Raw genomic sequence first — 23642 nt, forward strand, 5'->3', positions numbered from 1 at the left:
TGTAATTCCAAGTCCGTGGCTGTCATCCTGCAGTGGATAGACAATGCTAAAATGATGATGATGACATATACATACATGTACACACATACATGTGTGTGTATGTGTTTGTATGACCAAAATCAGGAGACTTAACATTTAAACCATCATCTGTGGCTTTCAGTTGATCATTGTCCCTCTCTCCTTCACAAGGAAGATGCCTACCCAAAATAATTGAGGGAACATTATCCTAATCTCTTTGGAAAAACAGGATAAGAACATAATTAGCCTCTAATCATCACATAATTCTTTATCAAAGTAAGCAAATCATAGAAAGGGACTAAAAATGGCAAGGCATGGAAATTAAAGGTATGCCGTAAAGTGGGGTGGGGGGAGAGAGAGAAAATTTAAGTACTAGTGTCACCTCCTGTGTGTGACTCTGCATATTTATCTATTCTTACAAACCATCCTTGTTTCCATCTCACCTTCCCCCTACCCTACTTCATTCTTTGCCTTTTGTTCTTTTAAATTTCCATCTCTTTCTAAAGATCTTATCAGAATAACTGAATATCAGAGTTGGAAGGGACCTTGGAGGACTACTAGTCCAACCCCTTGCTCAGGCAGGAGACCCTATGCCATTTCAGACAATCTCTTCTTAAAAACCTCCAGTGTTGGAGCACCCACAACTGCTGGAGGCAAGTCGTTCCACTGGTTTAATTGCTCTCACTGGCTAAAAATTTTTCCTGAGTTCTAGATCAGGGATCTCCAACCTTGGCAACTTTAAGACTTGTGGACTTCAACCAGCTTTGCTGGCTGAGGAACTCTAGGAGTTGAAGTCCACAAGTCTTAAAGTTGCCAAGGTTGGAGACCCCTGGTCTAGACTATGTCTCTCCTTGATTAGTTCTTGTCAGTTCTTAATCTGCTCTTTTCTCTTGACTCATGTCTCTTCCTTCAAATAAATAAGCACAAAATGTAATCACAATATGTAAGGAGTTGAAGTCCACAAGTCTTAAAGTTGCCAAGGTTGGAGATCCCTGTTCTAGACTATGTCTCTCCTTGATTAGTTCTTGTCAGTTCTTAATCTGCTCCTTTCTCTTGACTCATGTCTCTTCCTTTAAATAAATAAGCACAATTTATAATCAACCCATATTCATTGAATGCCCATTCTCAACCATTTCATAAATATCCCATTTTCATTGGCATTCCGGTTGCTTTTATGTTTCTCCTAAGTTACCCCATTCTCGCTTCCAGACAACTGAGTGGAAACATGCACTTACAGCAATTTTTGCTTCATTCCATAAACATTTATTCTTTGCAACATATTGCATACTCCTAACTACTCTTCTGTCAATATATATATATATATATATATATATATATATATATATATATATATATATATATATATGTCTTAGAATTTTGCATTAAAAAAGGCATTCAACCAAGGTACACAGTTTTTTTTTTTTTGCTAGTTTTGCTACTCCATTTTCCCTATCAGACACAACAGCCCTTGGTCTTTGATATATTACTTTCTAACTCCATTCTCCTTGTTGCATCATACAATCTTTCTAAAGTTCGCTGCAAATTATATGGGTTCATAGCCAACAATATGCCACTGTCAGTATGTTTTATGTCATCAGTCAACCCACTTCTAAGCAATCTTTACATGTTTATCTGTCAATAAATTAAGCATTCAAGAAAAAAATATCACATCCTTGGCTTAATTCCCAGCTCAATGCTTTCTAAGCATTCCGTTTATTTCCATTCATGATTTACTTCGATTATATCCTGTTCTTACTGCATTCAGCAACTGAAGTTCAACTCTATATTCACATAAAACATTCCAATTTCATTCAGGCCTATTCACTGTATCAAGTATTATCTGTAAATCACCAAAGGATAAACGTTCATTTCTATATCTTCATAGCATCCTGTGGGGTGTGTGTGTGTGTGTTAGAAAACTGTATATACCTCCAATTTAGAACTGTCCTCATTTAGTGACTGCCTCATTTAGCATTCACCTCACTTAGCGACCATTTCACTTAGCAACCTTATGCCTGATGAAAAAAAAATAATTTTACAACCAATCCTCACATTTATGACCTTCACAGGTCTGTAAAACAAAGGAAAGCTGAAGTAAGATCATAAGCACAGTCATGAGCAATTTCTTTGTTTAGCGACCAAATTGCCTGTCCCAATTGTGGTCACTAAATGAGGACTAGTGAGATACAAGTAGCAGTACTTTGCCTCCTGGGATAGACTCTAGATTAGTTACCTTAGCTTGCACAGAGTAGCCTGAGTGTGCACTGCAATGTTAGAACACCTCTAATGGATAAATTCCGGTGAAGTGTATTAAAAAATGGTAATTTATCATTCAGGAAAAACTAGGACGGTGTCAACAAATAAATAGATTTTAATGGTTTCCGTTTGGCTGCAAGCTGTTTTGCAGATCATTTTGAGGGCAAAAAATTGGAGCAGACACACACACAAAAAAATGACCTCCATAAATGTTTGGAAAAGAAACTGGTGTTTGTATGCCGTTGAAATCTCTCCTGTGCAAATTGGTTTTTCTCCTGCTTGTTACTTCAACGTGAAGAGACGGAGCTGTCTGTGGTGCTGGAAACGGGCGAACCTCTTTTTCCCGGCAACGTCAGGCTACAATGCATTTTCTTCAGCTTGGTGACCTCCAAATACATTAAAGGACACTTGTCAGAATTCCAGAGAGTTGGTAATGAAAGCAATAGGTGTCCTCTATTATTGCTGTCCAGAAGATCATGTGGCAGAATGTCACCAAACGTGAAGAGACTGCATAACCTTTTTTTTTCTTCTAATAGAACAGCAATAGCACTTAGACTTATATACCGCTTCATAGTGCTTTACAGCCCTTTCTAAGTGATTTATAGAGTCAGCATATTGCCCTGAAAAATTGGCAAAAATGTTTAAAGACAAGTCAGCTAAATGTTGGAAATGCCATCAAATACCAGGATCTTATTATCATATGTGGTGGACATGTTCAGAAGCTAGAGTTTATTGGAACAGAATTAAGATTTGGTTAGAGGAAATGACCCAACAACATATTGATTTAAAACTGGAGCTGTTCCTACTGGGTATCCTACCAGAGAAAATTAGTAAAGAAAATGTATATTTGATTATTCATATAATAACTGCAGCGAGGATAGTATTTGCGCAAAGGTGGAAAGTGGAGAAAATCCCGTTGGAAGGGGAAGTAATTAAAAAAATTTTAGACTGCAGAAATGAATAGATTAACCTTGATGATTAAAGAGAGAGAAGATACGGAATATTTTAAGATATGGGGGAAATTTTATGATTGGATAGAAAAGAGAAACAGATAAAGATTTTGATAACAAAATAGGAGAATATTATATTAAATGTATTTGGAGGGAAATATTGTAAAAGAGAAATGGAAATTATAAGGGAAGAAATGAAGATAGGAGGAGTAATCAAAAAGAAGAAGTAGTTACTGAAGAAACACCGAAATGACACACGGACGGATTGATTTATTATGTGTTTGTGTAAAAAAATAAAAAAACATTTTTACAAAAAAAAAAAGAGAGCATATTGCCCTAAAACAATCTGGGTCCTCATTTTACCGACCTCAGAAGGATGGAAGGCTGAGTCAACCTTGAGCAGGTCAGAATCGAACTCCCAACAGTGAGCAGCAAGTTAGCCTGCAGTTCTGCATTCTAACCACTGCACCACCACGGAATGTAGTTACAGAATATTTGCAACTCAAGGTGGGTGATGTTATTCAGCTGGGTAATGAAACATCTGCAAAAAAAAAAAACAAGCTCAGAGAGCACCAAGGACCCCATAGTTTTTCTTCTTACTCCCTTCTTTGTGTGTGCATGCATGCAAGAGAAGGAAAAAAGACAAGACGACAACAAAGCCTTGGTAGTACAGTGGTCTAAAGCACCCTGTTATTAAGACCAGCTGCCTGCAATTACTGCAGGTTCGAATCTCGCCAAGGCTCAAGGTTGACTCAGCCTTCCATCCTTTCTAAGGTAGGTAAAATGAGGACCCAGATTGTGGGGGGCAATAAGCTGACTTTGTATAAATATACAAAAGGATGAAGGCTATTGCTTAGCGCATTGTAAGCCACCCTGAGTCTCCGGAGAAGGGTGGCATATAAATCAAATTTAAAAAAAAAAAAATCCTAAGCTTTAAACCAGGTTAATGGAGAATGGCTATTCAGTGTTTAGTACCCAAACAGGTTAGATGGTGGCATACTGTGAAGTTGCTGCTGTGCACAACTGTCGGACCAATGACCAGATTCCTGCCACAGTCAGAACCAAATTACCCAGCTTCATTTTAGTCTAATCTAGCACATTGTGCGAACCTAGCTGGAAAATGAATGACGGTTTAGTTGAATTAGGAAGAAACTCCACTTTATCTGTTTTTATTTTTATTTTTTATTTTATTTTCAATTTATATACCGCCCTTCTCCCTGAGGACTCAGGGCGGTGCACAGCCAGAATTAAAAACATGAAATACAAATATTAAAAACAATTAAAATCTATATAAATTTGGCCCAAAATTTAGAAAACCACAAACCAATTAAACATTTAAAAATTTTAAAAAATTTCTTCCTAAGCCAGCCCGGCTTGCTGGAAAAAGTGGGTTTTAAGGGCACGGTGGAAGGCACTGAGGTCTTGGATTCTCCTTATCTCAGGGGGCAGCTGATTCCAGAGGGTAGGTGCCCCCACAGAGAAGGCTCTCCCCCTGGGGGTCACCAGCCTACATTGTTTGGCTGATGGCACCCTGAGGAGGCCCTCTCTATGGGAGCGCACGGGTCGCTGGGAGGTTGTCGGTAGCAGCAGGCGGTCTCGAAGATAGCTAGGCCCTATGCCCTATGTTCATTTTCCACCAAAAGTTGTAGCAAGCACTTAACTTCTGTGAATTGAGAATTGCATTCACACAACAAGAGATGACCTCTTCAACATGCAGCAAAGTTGATAAGGAGTTTGGAGGCTAAATGATATGATGAATGACTAAGGGGACTAAATCTGTTCAGCCTAACAAAGAGAAGATGCTAGGCTAGGGTGATAGCCTTCCCATATTTGGAGGGCTGCCACAGGGACGAGGGGGTCGATTTATTCTCCATAGCACCAGAAGGCAGGACAAGAAACAATGAGTGGAAGCACATCAGATCCAACCTAGAAATAAGAAAGAATCTCCTGAGAGTAAGAACTATTAAGCAATGGAACAGCTTGCCTTCTGGAGTTGTGGGTTCTCCATTGCTGGAGGCTTTCAAGAAAAGTGGACAGTCTTTTGTCCAGGGTGATATAAGGACTCCTCCCTTGAGCAGGGTATTGGACTAGAACTTCTCTGTGGGGGTACCCACCCTCTGTGGGGCACCCACTATCTGGAATGAGCTCGCCCCAGAGATACGGAGGATCCCGGATCTGCGCACTTTCCGCTGTGCTCTTAAGACCCTCCTATTCCAGCAAGCCGGCCTGGCCTAATTTTCTCCCCTTTCTTTTAAATTCTTAAATTGAAATTTTAATTTGTTTTAAATTATTGGGATTTTTAATTGTTCGGGCTAAATTATTTAATTTGGTTTTAATTATGTTTCTAACTTTTGTATTTATTGTATTTTATTCTGTGCCTGTTCACCGCCCTGAGTCCTTCGGGAGTAGGGTGGTATACAAATTTAATAAAACATAAACATAAAACATCAAACAGGGGTCTGCAACCTTAAAAATTCAAAGAACCATTTGGACCCATTTCCCACAGAAAAGAAAACACCGGGAGCCACAAAACCCTTCCCGTGCCTGACGATTTCTTGAGCGGCCACAAAACTAGCATATGTAGTTGAATTAAACATTTTGTTTTGTTCTGAAACTTTTCTTTTCTTGGATTTATCTATGGTTGGCCTACCGGGGGTTGAAAAGCTCAATAAATTGCATGCTAGTGAGTGTCGCACATTGGTGGTTGTGAGGCATATTTTGAGTGACAGGGAGCCACAGCAGAGGAGTGAAAGAGCCACATGCGGCTCCAGAGCCGCAGGTTGCTGACCCCTGGACTAGAAGATCTCCAAGGTCTCTTCCATCCCTACCAGTCTTCAGAGCTCTGCTGTCCAAGGTTGCAATTTGTATCCTTTGGCACCTTATTGTACACTTGCTCTCCAAAATGAGGAATGGTGACAGAATCCAAAATCAATGACATTACTAGCAGTTGCCAAAGTAGAAATGGTGGTAGTGCTGGCAGGAAGGCCTTGCAGATCATGGAATTTGGCACCATCTGGTACAGTAGCCTTCCCTAGTTTGGGTAGCCTCCAGATATGCTAAGGCAATAAGATCCAGAATTGCCAGCCAATCTGAAATTACACCGGTGTAGAATTTGGGAAATTAGAGAAGATTGGAACACAACCAAGAATCAGAGAAGAGGGTATAATGGTAGCATGAAAATTTGAAATTGGTCACATCCTAGATTAGTGTACAAAGGTGCTTTTTCAAGAGACTTCCTTGTTTTTCTTTGAAAATGTTTCGCCTCTCATCTTGATGGGAAGCGAAACTTCAAGAAAAAACAAAGGAAGTCCGGTTGCCTCTTGAAAAAGCACCTTTGGGACAACCATGACCTGGATGACTGAGAATCTCCATAGACATCCTAGAGCCCTGGTGGCGAACCTATGGCATGTGTGCCAGAGGTGGCACACAGAGCCCTCTCTGTGGGCACACATGCCATTACCCCAGCCCAGCTCCATCAGGTTTCTCCGGGGAAAGAGAGGGAAAGAGCCTCTCTAAGAGCCTTGGTGGTGCAGTGGACTAAAGTGCTGTTAAAGTAGCACTTAGTTGCCAGCTGCCTGCAATACAGCCTCGGTGGTGCAGGGGACTAAACTGCTGTTAAGTGCTAGCGCTTAGCTGCCAGCTGCCTGCAATTACTGCGAGTTCGAATCTCACCAGACTCAAGGTTGACTCAGCCTTCCATCCTTCCAAGGTAGGTAAAATGAGGACCCGGATTGTGGGGGCAATAAGCTGACTTTGTATAAAAAAGAACACCACTTGTGGGGGGCCAAAAGCCCTACTAAGCAGGTATATACAAAAGTATGAAGGCTATTGCTTAACACATTGTAAGCCACCCTGAGTTTACGGAGAAGGGCAGCATATAAATCGAACCAATAAATAAATAAATAAATAAATAAATAAATAAATAAATAAATAAACAAACAATAAATAAAGAGGGAGGGAGGGAGAGGGAAAGAGAGAGGGAAAGAGAGAGAGAAACATAAAGAGGGAAAGAGAAAAAGAGAGGGAGGGAAAGAGAGAAAGGGGAAAAGAGAGAAAGAGAGGGAGGGAAAGAAATGATATTACAAAAGTTTTTCTTTTTATTGTTTTATTGTTGCTAAACGTAATATTTCAAAAGCAGAAAAAAAGGGGGGCATAAAAGTCCATTTATCATGTTTTTCTTAGAACAATGAGCTGAACTCTGCCTTGTTTATCATTATTTTAGGTAGTAAAACCTCAGTATTCAGGTTAAATTGCCGTGTTGGCACTTGGCGATAAATAAGTGGGTTTTGGGTTGAGGTTTGGGCACTAGAGACCTTTTTGGTCTCTAAAAGGTTCGCCATCTCTGTCCTAGAGTCTAGACCAGTGTTTCTCAATCTTGGTAGCTTGAAGATGGGTGGACTTCAACTTCCAGAATCCCCCAGCCAGCAGCGCTGGCTGGGGGATTCTGGGAGTTGAAGTCCACCCATCTTCAAGCTTCCAAGGTTGAGAAACACTGGTCTAGACCGTCCTGGCTGGGGAATTCTGGGAGCTGAAGTCCACCCAACTTAAAGTATCCAAGATTGAGAAACACTATCTTAGGCACACAGGCACAAGTGCTCAGATCCTGCTTTGGTGTTGTTACTCTGCCCGAACAAGCAACTTATTTCTATTCTCCTTTTCCTCCCTACATCCTCAAACTTAACAACTAGGGTGCCACATTTGCACAGGGTTCTTTGTGTGTGCTCAGCAGGTAGGCGTACCTGGATCATCTTATCTCAGCCAGAAGCCACGCAGGATTGGATCTAGATAGCTTGTTTCATTTATTTTATTAATAAAGAGCTGTTGTGGTGCAGTATTTACCATGCGGTATTGCAGGCTGATTCTGCCAACTGCCAGAAGTTCAATTCTAACTGGCTCAAAGGTTGACTCAGCCTTCCATCCTTCTGAGGTCGATAAAATGAGGACCCAGATTGTTGGGGGCAATGTGCTGACTCTCTAAAACTGCTTAGAGAAGGCTGTAAAGCACTGTGAAGTGGTATATAAATCCAGGGGTGAAATCCAAAATTTTTTCCTATCGGTTCTGTGGGCATGGCTTGATGGGCGTGGCAGGGGAAGGATACTGCAAAATCTCCATTCCCTCCACTCCTGGAGGAAGGATGTTGCAAAATCTCCATTCCCTCCCCTCCTGGAGGAAGGATGTTGCAAAATCTCCATTCCCACCCCACTCTAGGGCCAGCCAGAGGTGGTATTTGCCGGTTTTCCAAACTACTCAAAATTTCTGCTACCGGTTCTCCAGAACCTGTTAGAACCTGCTGGATTTCACCCCTGTATAAGTCCTATTGCTATTTATTTTATTAAACCTATCTGCCACTTGTATCGCCTAGAGGTGTCTCTAAGTGACTTATAATCATAAAAACAAGATAGGATATTAAAGGAACAAATACTGACACTAAAATTGTTCTTGGATGGGAGACCAGCAAATACTTAAGATGTACTCTTGACACCCTGTTAAGAAGCTGTGCTAAGAAGCAAAGATTGTCCCCTACAACTTCCTTGAGTCACGCTTGACTTGGGGATTTCAAGTTTTTACCTTAAATGGTGGTAACTTTGCTTGCACTGGCAAAACCACACCTAGAATACTGCATCCAATTTTTGGTTACTGTGATATAAAAAAGATGTTGGGACTCTAGAAAGAGTGTAGAGAAGAGCAACAAAGGCGATTAGGGGACTGGAGGCTAAAACATATGAAGAACGGTTGCACGAATTGGGTATGTATAATTTAATGAAATGGGGATGGGGTGGCTCAGTGGCTAAGATGCTGAGCTTGTCGATCGAAAGGTCAGCAGTTCGAATCCCTAGTGCCGCGTAACGGGGTGAGCTCCCTTGTCCCAGCTTTGAAACGGAGATGAGCACCGCCCCCTAGAGTCGGGAACGACTAGCACATATGTACGAGGGGAACCTTTACCTTTAGCATAATTTAATGAAAAGAAGGACTAGGGGTGGCACGTTAGCAGTCTTCCAATATTTGAGGGGCTCTCACAAAAAAGAGAGGTCAACCTATTCTTCCAAGCACTGAAGGCAGGACAAGAAACTATGGATGAAAACTTATCAAGGAAAGAAGCAACTTAGAACTAAGGAGAAATTTCCTGACAGTGAGAACAATTAACCAGTGGAACGACTGGCCTCCAGAAGTTCTGGGTGCTCCAACACTGGAAGTTTTTAAGAAGAGACTGGACAACCATTAGTTGGGAATGGTACAGGTTTCCTGCTTGAGCAAGGGGTTGGACTGGAACAGTGGTCCCCAACCCCCGGTCCGCGGACCGGTGCCGGGCCGTGGAGTACCTGGCACCGGGCCGCGCAGCGGCCGGGGGACATGAACGCTGCAGCGCAAAGGCTCCTGGGCCGTGCGCAATGGGCCGTGCGCAAAAGCTCCTGGGCCGTGCCCCCAGCCCTGCGCGCGCTCAGCGGGCCGCGGCGATAAAAAGGTTGGGGACCACTGGACTGGAAGACCTCCAGGGTCCCCTCCAAGCCCATTATTCTGTATCCTGTAACTCAAGATATCTGCTGTAAGTGTCTAAAAGCAGCATTGGCAATTTGGCCACTGGTATGTCGTCTCCCGCCACTTTTTGGCCTTGGGAGTTGAATCCTCTGGGTTTCCTTGAGGCTTTGACTGGCAGCCTGGCTTTAATAAGGAGAGCCAAGAATCTTTTCCTCCTTCCCCCAAACCCTCTGCTTTAAGTGTCCTATTTTTATTTTCCTGAAATCTATATTCTGCTTCATGAGTCTGTGATGCATCTCTCTTTTCTCCTGGAGAAACGAACGCCGGTTGGGAAGAACCCAGCGAGTAGCACAACAAAACACGAAAGGTTTCTCAGCGGGTTTGAGATGTTTTGTCCCTAACCTTAAGGGAGATGCATTTTTAATAGGAAATAAATTGGTCGTTTAGGCTCCTGTTGCCAACACTTTTCTGCTCCTTTGAGTCCTGGCTTCCATCCTTCGTGGCTTACAGAACAAGACTGGGCAGCCGCTCTTCAGTTTTCCCCGTCTTCTTCTGGAGCCAAGTGCTTGTGGGGGTTTGGGGGTCATCAGAACAGTTACGTTTCCTGCCTGGTCTTCTGGGCTCCCTTTGTTTGCTGATAATAGATTCGAAAGTGGGCAAACCTAAAATCTCTGGGGAATCACGCTAAGTCTTTAGGACGGGTGCAGTTTTTGCCTGGCAGATCTTTAGAGCCCAAACACTGGTAGATTATTTTGCATGTTCTTTATTATCTTGCCACATGGCTGGCTGTATTCCTTCCTCTCTCCCTTCTCCCATCCATCTTTTACCTCCCTCTCTCTCATCCATTTCTTCTCTTCCTCTCATCTCTTTCTTTCCTTCCTCCCATCTCTTTCCTCCCTCCCTCCATTTCTTCCCTCCCATTTCCTTCCTTTCTCTCTCCCTCTCACCCTCCCTCCCACTTCCTTTCTTTCTCCCTTTCTCCTCTCTCCTTCCCATGTCTTTCCTTCCTCCCATCTCTTTCCTCCCTTCCTACATTTCCTCTCTCTCTCTCCTTCCCTCCGTCCCATCTCCTCCTTTCCTCCCATCTCCTCCCTCCCACTTCCTTTCTTTCTTCCTCCCTCCTGTCCTCTCTCCCTCCCATCTCTTTCCTTCCTCCTGTCTCTTTCCTTTCATTTCCTCTCTCCCTCCCATCTCCTTCTTTCCTTCCATCTCCTCCCTCCCTCCAACTTTCTTTCTTTCTTCCTCCCTCCCTCCTTCCCTCCATTTCCTCCCTCCCTCCATCTCTTTCTTTCCTTCCTCCCATCTTTCCTCTCTTCCTCCGTCCCTCCCTTCTTTCCTTCAATCTCCTCTCCTTCCTTTCCATTTCCTTCCTTTCCATCTCCCTCTCACCCTCCCTCCCATCTCCTTCTTTCCTTCCATGTCCTCCCTCCCTCCCACTTCCTTCCTTCCTTTCTTCCTTCCTTCCTCCCTCCCTCCCTCCCTCCCTCCCTCTGGTGCATTCCCCCAGTGGTCTGTCAAACCCCAGCCTGTCTTTTTCATTCATTCTGTTATCTGCAGCAATATATCTAAATGCCCGAAAGAAGCTGAGCTGGACAAATCAGGCTTAGTTTAAAGAAGGGAACGAGCTGTAGTTTGCAGCAACCCAAGGACAATTTGCAACCATGACAGGTGACTCTTCAAAGAGCTTCTGACTTTTTCTTTTGATCTGCTGCAATGGGAGATATTAAGTGACTCCTTGGGACCGGCTCATGTTTCTTTTCAGAACGAGGCAGGGAGAGCAGAAAAGGAAGACAAAAAAGGAGAGTGCAAAACCTGTAGATTGGTGATAGTCAAATTCTGACTATGCTGGCACTGCTTGCTGGAATTGTCTGCAGCGCCTCAGTTTTCCTCATCTGTGAAATGACACCCAAGGCAAGCATTGCAGAGGCTCAGTACAAAACCTCCTAACTTAGAACAGGGATAGACAATATTTGAGGGGCTTAGTGTGCCAGTTCAAAACTTTGCGACATTTCATCTCTTTAATTCTAAGAATTTCTGTTGTACAAGCTCAGGTTACATTTTGTCATCAGGAAAGGGCTGAGGGGACAAGAAAAATGGAGGGAAACGAATCAAGGAGAGAAGCAACCTAGAATTAAGGAGAAACTTCCTAACAGTGAGGAGAATTAACCAGTAGAACAGGTTGACTCCAGAAGTTGTGAGTGCTCCATCACTGGAGATTTTTAAGAAGAAACTGGACAGTCTCTTGTCTGAAATGGTATAGGGTCTCCTGCTTCAGCAGGGGGCTGGACTAGAAGACCTCCAAGGTCCCTTCCAGCTTGATTCTGATTCTGAGGATATAATCTCACAGAGGCTTTTTGCAATATGTCCCCTTCCCAGTTCAGAGGGGGAACCCCCCCCCCTGTAAAATGTAAAAGAGAACATGACAAATCTTGGTAAAGTGAAACTTTTTTTAGATTTTTGTGTATGTGTGTGTGTGGAAAAGATACATTGAGGATTCTTTTTCCTCCCAGTCTCCCGAAACGGATTGATTTTGCATACAAAAAATCAGCACAGAATCCACCAGAAGAGGGAAGAGCCGAGATATTGCACTGGAATTTGGACTGGAGAAGCATGCCACTCTCCTCGCTTACTGACAGAGGAAAAATAATGAAAACTGAAGGAATCGAGACGCCCTATGAAAGTAACAAGACTCTGGATGAAGGTGATCCCTGCAAATACATTGCAAATTCTTCAAACTGACCACGTCAAGCACACAGAAGCCAAGAAAATGGTCACATCACGAGAATGAAGAAGATCTTAACTCTCAAACTCAGTGGAGGACATGCCTTTAAGGCAATTAACACCTGAGTAATTCCACTTATTAGATATACACACAGCTGGAATAATGGACTGGACTCAAGCAGAACTAAAAGCCCTGGATAAGAAGGCCGGAAAAAATAGTGACAATGAATCATACTCTTCAACCATGCAGAGACGTTGACAGATTCTACTTACGCAGAAAATAGGTGGGCGTGGAATATTGCAGACAGTTGAAGAATTAAAAAGGGAATTGGAAGAATATCTGAAGGACAGTGAAGGAGATGCACTGAAGTTACTACATTTATGAAGGCTGACCAAGTACTGAAGAAACCAAACAGAGCTACATGAATGACCAAATGAAGAATAGAAAAGAAACATGCTCCAAGGTGAAGTATTACATGGTCAGGACATAAAAAACCCAGTGTCAAGTTTCCTAAAGATGCCCTAATTAATTCATGAGCCATGATCCAAACTTCAAAGGAAATATAGTGATTTATTAGGAGCACCATTCCGGCAATACTTGGATGCAGTCAGGACTGATCCCATGTAGATTTACGTTCCCCTATGACCCTGTCTCTCTCCTCCCTGGCCATGTCATAAATCACATTCTCCAATTAACCACTTTGGCTGGCTGTGAAACCTAACACCCTCCTTCTGATTGCGGTCAGAAAAATGTATGGAATTCACTTCAGTTCCCCCTCCCTCCTGCTCATGGCAACTTGAAAGCTTTGCAAGTTGACACCCAGAATTGAGAAGACAGCAAATAGCTTTACAACAATCTGTAAGCGGTTTACAGAGTCAGCCTATTGCCCCCAACAATCTGGGTCCTCATTTTACTGATCTCGGAAGGATGGAAAGCTGAACCAACGTTGAGCCTGTCAGGATCGAACTGCTGGCAGTGGGAATGCAGAATACTGCATCTTAACCCTTGAGTGGCGTGGTGGCCTAGCGGTGAAGAAACTCGCTTCTTACTCAAAAGGTTGAGTTCGGTCTTCGGTAGAGGCAGATATTTCTCTCCTAGGGCGCAAAGAAAAAAATACCTGCTGTGAACTCAGTGTGGCATCAGGAAAGGCATCCGGCCAGTAAATGCTCAGCTGCATCTACTCGGCCCAACTCTACCTTGAATTAAGAGATTACAGGGTCGTAAAAAGGGAGTTACTGCATTCTAGCCTCTGTGCCACGATGGCTCCTATGGCCCTCATCAGAGGCCAATGCTTCCTCTGCAAAGAAGTTGAAGAAATAATGGGCCACCTGGTTAGCTACTGCAAAGAAGATCATGCAGACTGACTACAAACAATGGCACGGCAAAGTAGCAACAACGGTGCATTGGAAGATCTGTGAGAAATGCCATTGGCCTGCAAGCAAATAGACAAAGTAATAGAAAACAAAGAAACTAAAGTGCTTAGAATTCAAAAATAGGCACCGGCCACAAAACAACCCAGGAATAACAGTTGTGGATAAGACAAAAAATCCTGGACAGTGGACGTGGCAGGACCTGAAGACAGCAGAAGAGAAGAGAAAGAACTGGAAGGGGAAAAAAAACACCACAAAATACAGAGACCTGCAAATAGAAGCAAAATGACTGTGGCGAAAGAAAGCAAAGGTGGTACCAAAAGGGATAATAGGTACAATCCCAAAACAACTGGAGCACCACTTGCACCACCATCGGCATTGACAAAATCCCCATCACTCAATTGCAAAAGCTGAGACTCAGAGCAGCTTATATACTACAACGGGACCTTCAACATCATCAAACAAACAACACCTGTCTATCTCAGGTCCTTGGGAAGGACTCAGTAGGTGGATAAAAATGGCAAACCCACTCTAAACATCTAGTTGAATGTGCAACTCACCATAATATTAAAAAATTAACAACAAAGCTGCAACATGCCTTTATTTCCATCACTGGGTAGAACGTAGAGTAGAGTAGAGTAGAGTAGAATGGAATGGAATGAGTTGGAAGGGACCTTGGGGGTCTTCTAGTCCAGTGGTCCCCAACCTTTTTATCGCCGCGGACCAATCAGCCTTTGATAATTTTACTGTGGCCCGCTGAGCGCGCGCAGGGGTGGGGGCTTTGGGCCACACGTGCGTACCTGCGCGGGGCTCTCTTCCCTGGAGCCTTTGCGCACGGCCCAGGAGCTTTTGCGCACGGCCCAGGAGCTTTTGCGCACGGCCCAGGAGCCTTTGCGCTGCAGCGTTCATGTCCCCCGGCCGCTGCGCGGCCCGGTGCCAGGTACTCCACAGCCCGGCACCGGTCCGCGGACCGGGGGTTGGGGACCACTGTTCTAGTCCAACCCTCTGCTCAACCAGAAAAACCCTACATCATTTCAGACAAAGGGTCTCTTCTTAAAAACTTCCAGTGTTTGAGCATTCACAACTTCTGTTACAAGTAGTCCTCGATTTACAACCAAAATTAAGGTCAAAATTTCTGTTACTGAGCGAGATGGTTGTTAAGTGAGATTTGCCCCAGTTTACGACCTTTCTTGCCACAGTTGATGAGTGAAGCGTGCAGTTGGCAAGTTAGTAACATGGTTGTTAAGTAAATCTGGCTTCCCCATTGACTTTGCTTGACAGAAGGTCGCAAAAGGGGATCACACGACCCCGGGACACTGTGGCCGTCATTAATATGAGCCAGTTGCCAAGCGTCTAAATTTTGATCACGAGACCATTGGGCACACTGCAACGGTCGTAAGTGTGAAAAATAGTCAGAAGTCCATAGTTGCTTAAACAAACATCCATGTTTGTTAACTAATTTGGCTAAACAAAATATATATATTTTAAGAAACTTAGACTGTCAGCCCAGCCTACACATAAAAAACTTAAATACTGTCCTCTGTAGCTCACTCGTCATCTTCATCTTCTTCTTTGTTCATAATCTGGAAAAGAAAAACAAGCTTTCCTGCTTTATCGGGTCCCAAACAATTTCTCAATTTAGAATGAATGAGTTCAAAGGAAGAGAATATTCTTTCAACGCCTGCAGAAGAAGCTACTGCTGTTAAAAGTGAAATCATTACTTGAACAGTTTCTAAATCCAAGTGCTTAAGTGACTTCCACCAGTTCACTGGTGTGACTTTCTTTAAAATATCTTCAGCAAACATATATTTCTTGAATGGTTCCCCCTTAGCGTTGAAGTTTATTATAGTTGGCATTACAGATGGATGATTGCTGGATACCCATGTCATAGCTAACTCCTCTTCCTCAGCACTTAAGTTTTGACTCTGATACTGGATATTGACAATATTTGCCAAAAAATGAGCTGGAGACAGTACTTGTCCCATTCATTTTTTTAATGCTTGTAATTTAATTCTGTCCATGTGTAGTTCTGTTTTTAAGTGTTCACTCAGTTCCTTCCAAATTTCAACAGCATCAGCAATAAAACAGCTATTTTTCTGTATTTTGTTGAAAGCTTCAGAGATGGGTTTCAGGATGCTCAACATATGTTCAACATTTCTCTTAAGTCCAATGTTGAGGATTTTGGCCATGACAGTGCCATCTATTTTATCTCGATTTTCTTCACAAACTGTCATCAGAATAGGCCAGTTCTTGATATACTGCTCAAAACAGTCCACCACAGAGTTCCATCTTAGATCTTGTGGGAGCGTTAGCTTGGTTCCACCCATCCTTTTCAGAGCTGCTGCAGCAAAATGATTGTTACGGAAGTATTTAGTAATTTCAACAACATTAGTCTTTATTTCTGGAACACTTAAGTCTTTGGCTAAGAGTGCAGCAAATGAGCACTGCAACCATATGTTATTAGCTTTGTATTCCCTTCCTGCTCTTCTAAATTTCTTCTCATCTTGGATACATTTGCAGCATTGTCTGTGACCAAACTGCATACTAGACATTTGAATTTTTGTTCACATGTTATTATAGCTTTTACTGCCACTTCTTGTAAGTATTCTGCTGTGTGTGCATTTCTTGATATATCAATTGTTTCGGCAAGGAAGACTTTCCCTTCTTCTGTTGTTATACAAGCACATACAATAGGATCATTGTGGACATTACTCCACCCATCAATACTTAGGTTAACAATTCTACCCTCCAGAGCTGTTGCACATTGCTCCATTTCTCTGTCATACACTTTATCCAGCAGTTTCCCTGCAACATCTGCTCTGCTGGGTGGACTGTATCCTGGTCTCTGTGACTGAACCATATTAATGAAATGTGGGTTCTCAGTCAGATGGAAAGAAGAGTTCGTTGCATAAACAAACTGGGCAATTTTTTCATCAATTAACTCTTTTTCTAATCTGCTAGTTTTTATCACAAACGTATCTATGGTGGTTCCAGGAGGGAAGGGTTTTTTCTTTCTTTTAGGTGATAGTGATTTGTGGCTGTGGGTGTCTGATGATGATGATGCTAATGAAGCACTATCCTGGATGGATAACTCTGAAACTGTAGAACAGGAGGATGGTGATCTTGAAGGTGGATAGTTTCCAGAATCCATGAATTCCCCTAAACAAAAAAGTCAATGCTGTTATTTTATTGTTTATACAATTTCTGCTTATTGTACACAGCACTGCCCCAAAAGGAATATTTGCTTTTCTTCATAACTGTACCAAATGACAGTAACATGCAGTAATAATAAGAAATATAATTTTGCTCAAACATGACAGTTCAAGGCAGTCTTTAGAAATATGATTCAATAAAAACGTTTACCAACCTGAAGATCCTGCCTGTTCAAATGTGTTTCTTTAGTCATCTTCATCACAGCACTTCTCATGATGTTGCCTCATTCGGGCCACCAGGCTTTGCATTTCTTTGTTGCAGTGTTTGCAGTTTGCACGCATGCCTGCCTTACCGATAGGTAAAGGAACTTCATTAAAATATTGCCAAACTGAGTTTCTTTTACGGCCTGCTGCCATTATAGGTTTTTTCCTCCAAGGAAAGAATGTGATAAACCTCAGGTCATACACACAAAAAGATCCAAAGACTTGTCTGTCTGTGGCTGTGCAGTATTATGCTCAAAAAGTTTCACTTTCATTTTGTACTGCTTGTCTGCTTTCCTCTTCCTCCTCACACTTAGTTTCACTTTCTTCTTGTGCAGATCTATTCCACTCCAAACAATCAGAAAATATTGTTTCTATTCTATTCACTGAACTTCTTGAAACTTAGCACTGAAGGGGTTGATTCTGTATTCATAAGTTTGTAGAACAATAGGATTAAGGTCTTTTTCTCAACTCTGTTCATGTTATAACATTTTTGCTGTGAAGAAGAGGCATGTGATCTCTGCTGAGTCAAATTCAGTTTTGAGAACTGCAAAAGTAAACCAAGCATCTGTGATAATATATTGTAGGCAGAGAAACTGCCCAATAATCTTATAAAAACCTCTGGAAGAGCATAACATTGTGAATGGATTAATGGAATTTATTTACCAAAAAAATTAAACATATACAGCCTTATTCTACATAATTAAAAAACTAATCTTTGTTTCATGATGGAATAACCTTTGGATGGTAATATATTTTCCTCAAAAAGCATTTTATTTAAAAAAATCCGATTTAAATAAAAAAATCCAATTTAAATAAAAAAAATCCGATTTAAATCAAAAAAATCTGATTTTTTAAAAAAAAATCATTAATTTTTATCCACCCTGGTGGCTTGGTGGACATGGCTTGGGCATGGCAAGGGAAGGATATTGTAAAATCTCCATTCCCTCCCCAATCCAGGGGAAGGTTACTACAAAATCCCCATTCCCTCCCAATCAGCTGGGACTCGGGAGGCAGAGAATAGATGGGGGCGGGGCCAGTCAGGATTTTTACTACCGGTTCTCCGAACTACTCAAAATTTCCGCTACCGGTTCTCCAGAACTGGTCAAAACCTGCTGAAACCCACCTTTGATCCTTCCCCCAGGAGTGGGGAGGGAATGGGGATTTTGCAGTATCCTTCCCCTGCCACACCCACCAAGCCTCGCCCACAGAACCGGTAGTAAAAAAATTTGGATTTCACCACTGCTTCAAACAGTCACTAAATGAATTACTATAAGTCAAGGACTACTTGGCTACCTGTAGCTATTGGGGTCATCTGAAAGGTATCCAGGACCCATCGCAGCAGTCCCCAAATCCTAATCTCTCTGAGATGATTGGCCGTTACAAGAATTTTCCCATTCCACAGGCAATCACTACAGGAAATCAAAGATGGCCGCTTCTCTTTATGGGCTCCAGGCAAATATTTTATGCCCAACAGAGAAACAAACGGGAACAGCGATGGTGGGGGGTAAATAGAAAAACCACAACCCACAGTTATTTCAACTGTGCACATTTTTTTTCAGCACCAACAACGGTGTCAGTTTATTGCAAAAAAAGAGCAAGCCAATACCACACACACACACACAAAATAAAATTAAAAACTGGCGGGGAAATAAATTTTCCTTTCCTGCAGAAATAAAAGATGATCTTATTATAAATGGCAGTGGGAGGGCAGTAGCCAAAAAAAAAAAAAAAAAAAAGTCAGGGAATAAATAAATTATCATCTGTCTCTCGGCTTCCTCTGATTCGTCCATGTTTGTATTATGCGCCTCTTGGGGTGGATTGAGGACAAGGGAGGAACTCTTGTTATTTTTATTTTTGATTCTTTTTATAAAAAAAAAAAATCTGGTTGACAAATTGTAGAGCGACGCACGGAAGCCGTGGCTAAACTGGAACTCAAAAACCTTGGCTATCTGCTTTTGACCTTGCAGGCTTCTGGAGAAGGTCACCCAGGCTTCCAGCGGGAGGGAGAAATGGAACAGGATTCTGAAAATATACTTCCTATTTTTGTGTGTGTTTGAGAGAGAGAGAGGGAGAGAGAGAGGGAGGAGGGAAGGGAAGGGATTCAGGTTTTTGCATTCCTCCTCTGCAAATCATCCATGGTAGTTTTGACCCCATAAGGTTTTTCTATGTTGTGAGCTGCTGTCATCTCTAGGATGACCGATATACCGGGGTTGATTTTATTTTAAATTTCTGCAGTTCAACATTTTGATAAGAAGCTTAGCCGTCATGTATATCTCTGAACTTCTAGATAGAGTGTCCCAAGTCTTCTCTTTTCCTTTTTAATAAAAAAAAAAAAAAAAGGAAGGATCTGGGTTTTAAGAACCTTCAAAGATACCAACAGAAGAGCATATCGGTGGCTTGGGGTTGAACAGTGGAGTCCTTGGGGCTCCCTGAGCTTAGTTTTCCTGCAGGTGTTTCATTACCAAACTAGGTAACAACATCCATGCTAGAAGGAAGTGGGATTTGCAGGGAGGAGGGAAGGACTGAGGAGGTGGAGGACTGTGGGCTCCTTGGTGCTCTCTCAGCTTGTTTGTTTCCTTGCAGACGTTTCATTACCTGACTAGGTAACATCATCAGTGCTGGAAGGGAGTGGGGTTTGCTCTCAGTTTATATACAAGTGGCTTGCTCTGATTTACCAAGGACAGAGAGCACCAAGGACCTTGAAGGAGGAGGAGGAGGAGGAGGAGGAGGAGGAGGAGGAGGAGGAGGAGGAGGAGGAGGAGGAGAATAAACAGAAGATGGCTGCAAACTTCAGTACATTGACCAGTTTGAGCAGCTTGTGGGAACTCCCTGACTGGAGGTTTTTAAGACGAGATTGGACAGCCATTTGTCTGCAATAGTATTATTTATTTTATTTATTTATTTATTTTATTCAATTTGTATACCGCCCTTTTCCTAGTGGACTCAGGGCGGTGCACAGCCAAAACTAAAACACATAACAATACAAAATTTAAAATTATTAAAAGAATTATATACTTTGGCCCAATTTTACAACAATTCGAATTAAAACCCATTGACAGATTAAAAGCTAAACAACTAAAAAACTAAAAAAAAAAGGGGGGGGGGTTCACGCCAGCCCTGCTTGATGGAAAAGAAAAGTTTTCAGGGCACGGCGAAAGACCAGTATAATGTTTCCTGCTTGAGGAAGGGGTTGGACTAGAGGACCTCCAAGGTCCCTATAGAACAGGGCTTCCCAACCAGGGGTGCAAGTAGATATTCCAGGGGGCGCGAAAACCTGGGTTTAAAAGTTTCAAAATTATAGTGTATATGCATATAATCAGAGCAGAGGTGGGTTTCAGCAGGTTCTGACCAGTTCTGGAGAACTGGTAGTGGAAATTTTGAGTAGTTCGGAGAACCGGTAGTAAAAATTCTGACTGGCCCCGCCCTCATCAATTCTCTGCCTCCCAAGTCCCAGCTATTGGGAGGAAATGGGGATTTTGCAGTAACCTTCCCCTGGAGTGGGGTGGGAATGGAGATTTTACAGTATCTTTCCCCTGCCCCACCCACCAAGCCACGTCCACCAAGCCATGCCACACCCACCAAGCCACACCCACAGAACCGGTAGTAAAAAATTTTGAAACCTACCACTGAATCAGAGGTGGGTTTCAGCAAGTTCTGACCAGTTCTGGAGAACCGGTAGTGAAAATTTTGAGTAGTTTGGAGAATCGGTAAATACCACCTCTGACTGACCCTACCCCCATCTATTCTCTGTCTCCCGAGTCCCAGCTGATCGGGAGGGAACGGAGTTTTTACAGTATTTTTCCCTTGCCATGCCCAACAAGCCACGGCCATAGAACCAGTAGTAAAAAAAATTGAATCCCACCACTACATATTTATTTTTGTAAGGGGTGCAAGAATATATCAGAAGCTTTCTAGGGGTGTGGGGTATGGAAAAAGTTGGGAACCCCTGCTATAGAATATTCTATGTTCTAACACAAAGCATAAACCAGCATTCTTAAGTTGCACAGAAAACCCACCTAGATCCTCTTGAAAAAAAGCAAACTTTAGGTAAATGCAGACCAAATTTAATATACTATCTGAATGCATCCACTCAATGTCTTAAGGTTGTGGTGAGCAAACGTTGACCTATAGCTGTGATGGCGAACCTATGGCACGCGTGCCACAGGTGGCACACGGAGCGATATCAGTGGGCACACGAGCTCAGTTCTGGCATACACGTGCGCGCTGGCCAGCTGATTTTTGGGCCTTCTGGGCCCACCAGAAGTCATGAAACACACTGTTTCCAGCCTCCGAGGCCCTTGGGGGCGTGGAGAAGGCCCGTTTTTTGTTCTCCCCAGACTCCAGAGCCTTTCTAGGAGCCTGGGGAGGCCTGAAACAGCATGTTTCCCAACTGGGGAGAGCGAAAAACAGGCCTATTGGGCCCACAATGGCATTGCGTGCCAAAAGCGGGGTGAGCGTGGAGGAGGTGTTGCACGCATTCACCGGGGGGGGGCGTAGAATTATGGATGTGGGCATGTGTGTGTGTGAACCCCCCTGTGCTCCCCACACTTTTGGCACGCGATGGCAAAAAGGTTAGCCATCACTGACCTATGGCTTGCTCCGATGTTCTCCCTTGTCTTGATTCCCATGTTCTTCCTTTCATTCCAGGTTCTACTGGGACTTCACCATGTTGCTTTTCATGGTGGGCAACCTGATCATCATTCCCGTCGGCATCACCTTCTTCAAAGAGGAGACCACAGCTCCCTGGATCGTCTTCAACGTGGTGTCGGACACCTTCTTCCTCATGGACCTGGTTATGAACTTCCGGACGGGCATCGTCATCGAAGACAATACGGAGATCATTCTGGATCCCGAGCGGATCAAGAAGAAGTACTTGAAGACCTGGTTTGTGGTGGACTTTGTCTCCTCCATTCCTGTGGATTATATCTTCCTCATTGTGGAGAAGGGCATGGATTCCGAGATGTACAAGACCGCTCGCGCCTTGCGCATCGTCCGCTTCACCAAAATTTTGAGTCTCCTGCGGCTACTACGTCTCTCCCGTCTAATCCGCTACATTCACCAGTGGGAAGAGGTAAGAGCCATGCTTGAAGCTGCGAGAGATCCATCATGGATGAAATTTTCACAGAGCCTTCCAAGGAGTGCCTATTGCGATTTGGGGGCATTTAAAAAAAAAAAGAGAGAAGCGTCCCATTATTTATAGAAGAGAATATTTGTAGCTGTTGATTTTTTATTTATTTATTTATTTATATTTAAATTTATATACCGCCCTTCTCCCGAACGACTCAGGGCGGTGAACAGCCAAAAGTAAAAAAACAGAATACAGAAATTTAAAAGCAATTTAAAATATATTAAACAATTTGGCCCAACAATTAAAATACCCCATTTAAAATTAAAATTAAAACAATTGGAGAAGTTAGGCCAGCCCGGCTTGTTGAAATAAAAAAGTCTTGAGGGCCCGGCGGAAAGTACGTAAATCCGGAATCGTCCGTATGTCCGGGGGGAGCTCGTTCCAGAGGGCAGGTGCTCCCACAGAGAAAGCTCTCCCCCTGGGGGCTGCCAGTCGACATTGTATGACCGACGGCACCCCAGGGAGCCCCTCTCTGTGGGAGCGTACTGGCCGGTGGGAGGCCCTTGGTGGCAGAAGGCTTTCTGGTTTTCTTGCAGAGGTGCCATTACTGCACTGATGCTGTTACCTAGTTGGGTAATGAAATGCCTGGAAGAAAAACACCAAGTTCAGAGAGCACCAAGGACCCAACATCCCCCCCACTCCTTTTTTTTTTTTTTTTGAGTTGAGAGTCCTATTTGGAATTTGACAGGCATGAAGATGGGCATGTTCCCCACATGGCCACCCCGGTAGGTATGGCCATTCGAACATGGATTGATTGGAGCAGTGTTTCTCAACTTGACAACTTTTAAGATGTGTGGACTTCAACTCCCAGAAGTCCCAAGCCAACTATAAGATGCATGAACTTCAGCTCTCAGAATTCCAACTATAGATGGGTGGACTTCAACTCCCAGGATGCCTAAACCAAGATTAAGATGGATGGACTTCAACTCCCAGAATTCCCATGCCAACCTTAAGATGTGTGGACTTCCATCATGCTAGCTGGGGAATTCTGGGAGTTGAAGTCCACACATCTTAAAAGTGGTCAAGGTTGAAAAACACTGTACTAGAAGAATCCTCACAGCTAGGATGCTAAATCACTTCAATGGGATATTTTGGGGAGCCCAAGACATTGCTAAAAAATCTGCGCAATGGGAGAACCTGGGGTCTTTGTTTTCAACAGCTCCACTTGCTATTTCTTTATTTTTCTTCAAAATATCTTTTTTTTAAAAAAAAAAGAGGCCTGGCTTTAATGTTCATTCATCACTATGCTCCTAGTCCTGTTGAGAAGTTTATCTTTAAAAACCGTCTCATTTCAAGAAAGCGTG

The 23642-nt window shown here is 43.0% G+C and overlaps 1 protein-coding gene across 1 annotated transcript in view; it reads left to right on the forward strand.

The window, feature by feature from the left end:
* Positions 1-23642, forward strand: part of HCN2 (hyperpolarization activated cyclic nucleotide gated potassium and sodium channel 2) — an 81450-nt gene that overhangs the window by 33977 nt on the left and 23831 nt on the right. Inside the window, exon 2 of the mRNA XM_070931867.1 lies at positions 21858-22281. Coding sequence (XP_070787968.1) covers positions 21858-22281 — 424 coding nt within the window. The remainder of the gene's footprint in view (positions 1-21857; positions 22282-23642) is intronic.

Source organism: Pituophis catenifer, unplaced genomic scaffold (assembly GCF_029215685.1).
Source record: "Pituophis catenifer annectens isolate HBS135680 unplaced genomic scaffold, rPitCat1.0.hap2 SCAF_1, whole genome shotgun sequence".
In the NCBI taxonomy this organism is placed as follows: domain Eukaryota; kingdom Metazoa; phylum Chordata; class Lepidosauria; order Squamata; family Colubridae; genus Pituophis; species Pituophis catenifer.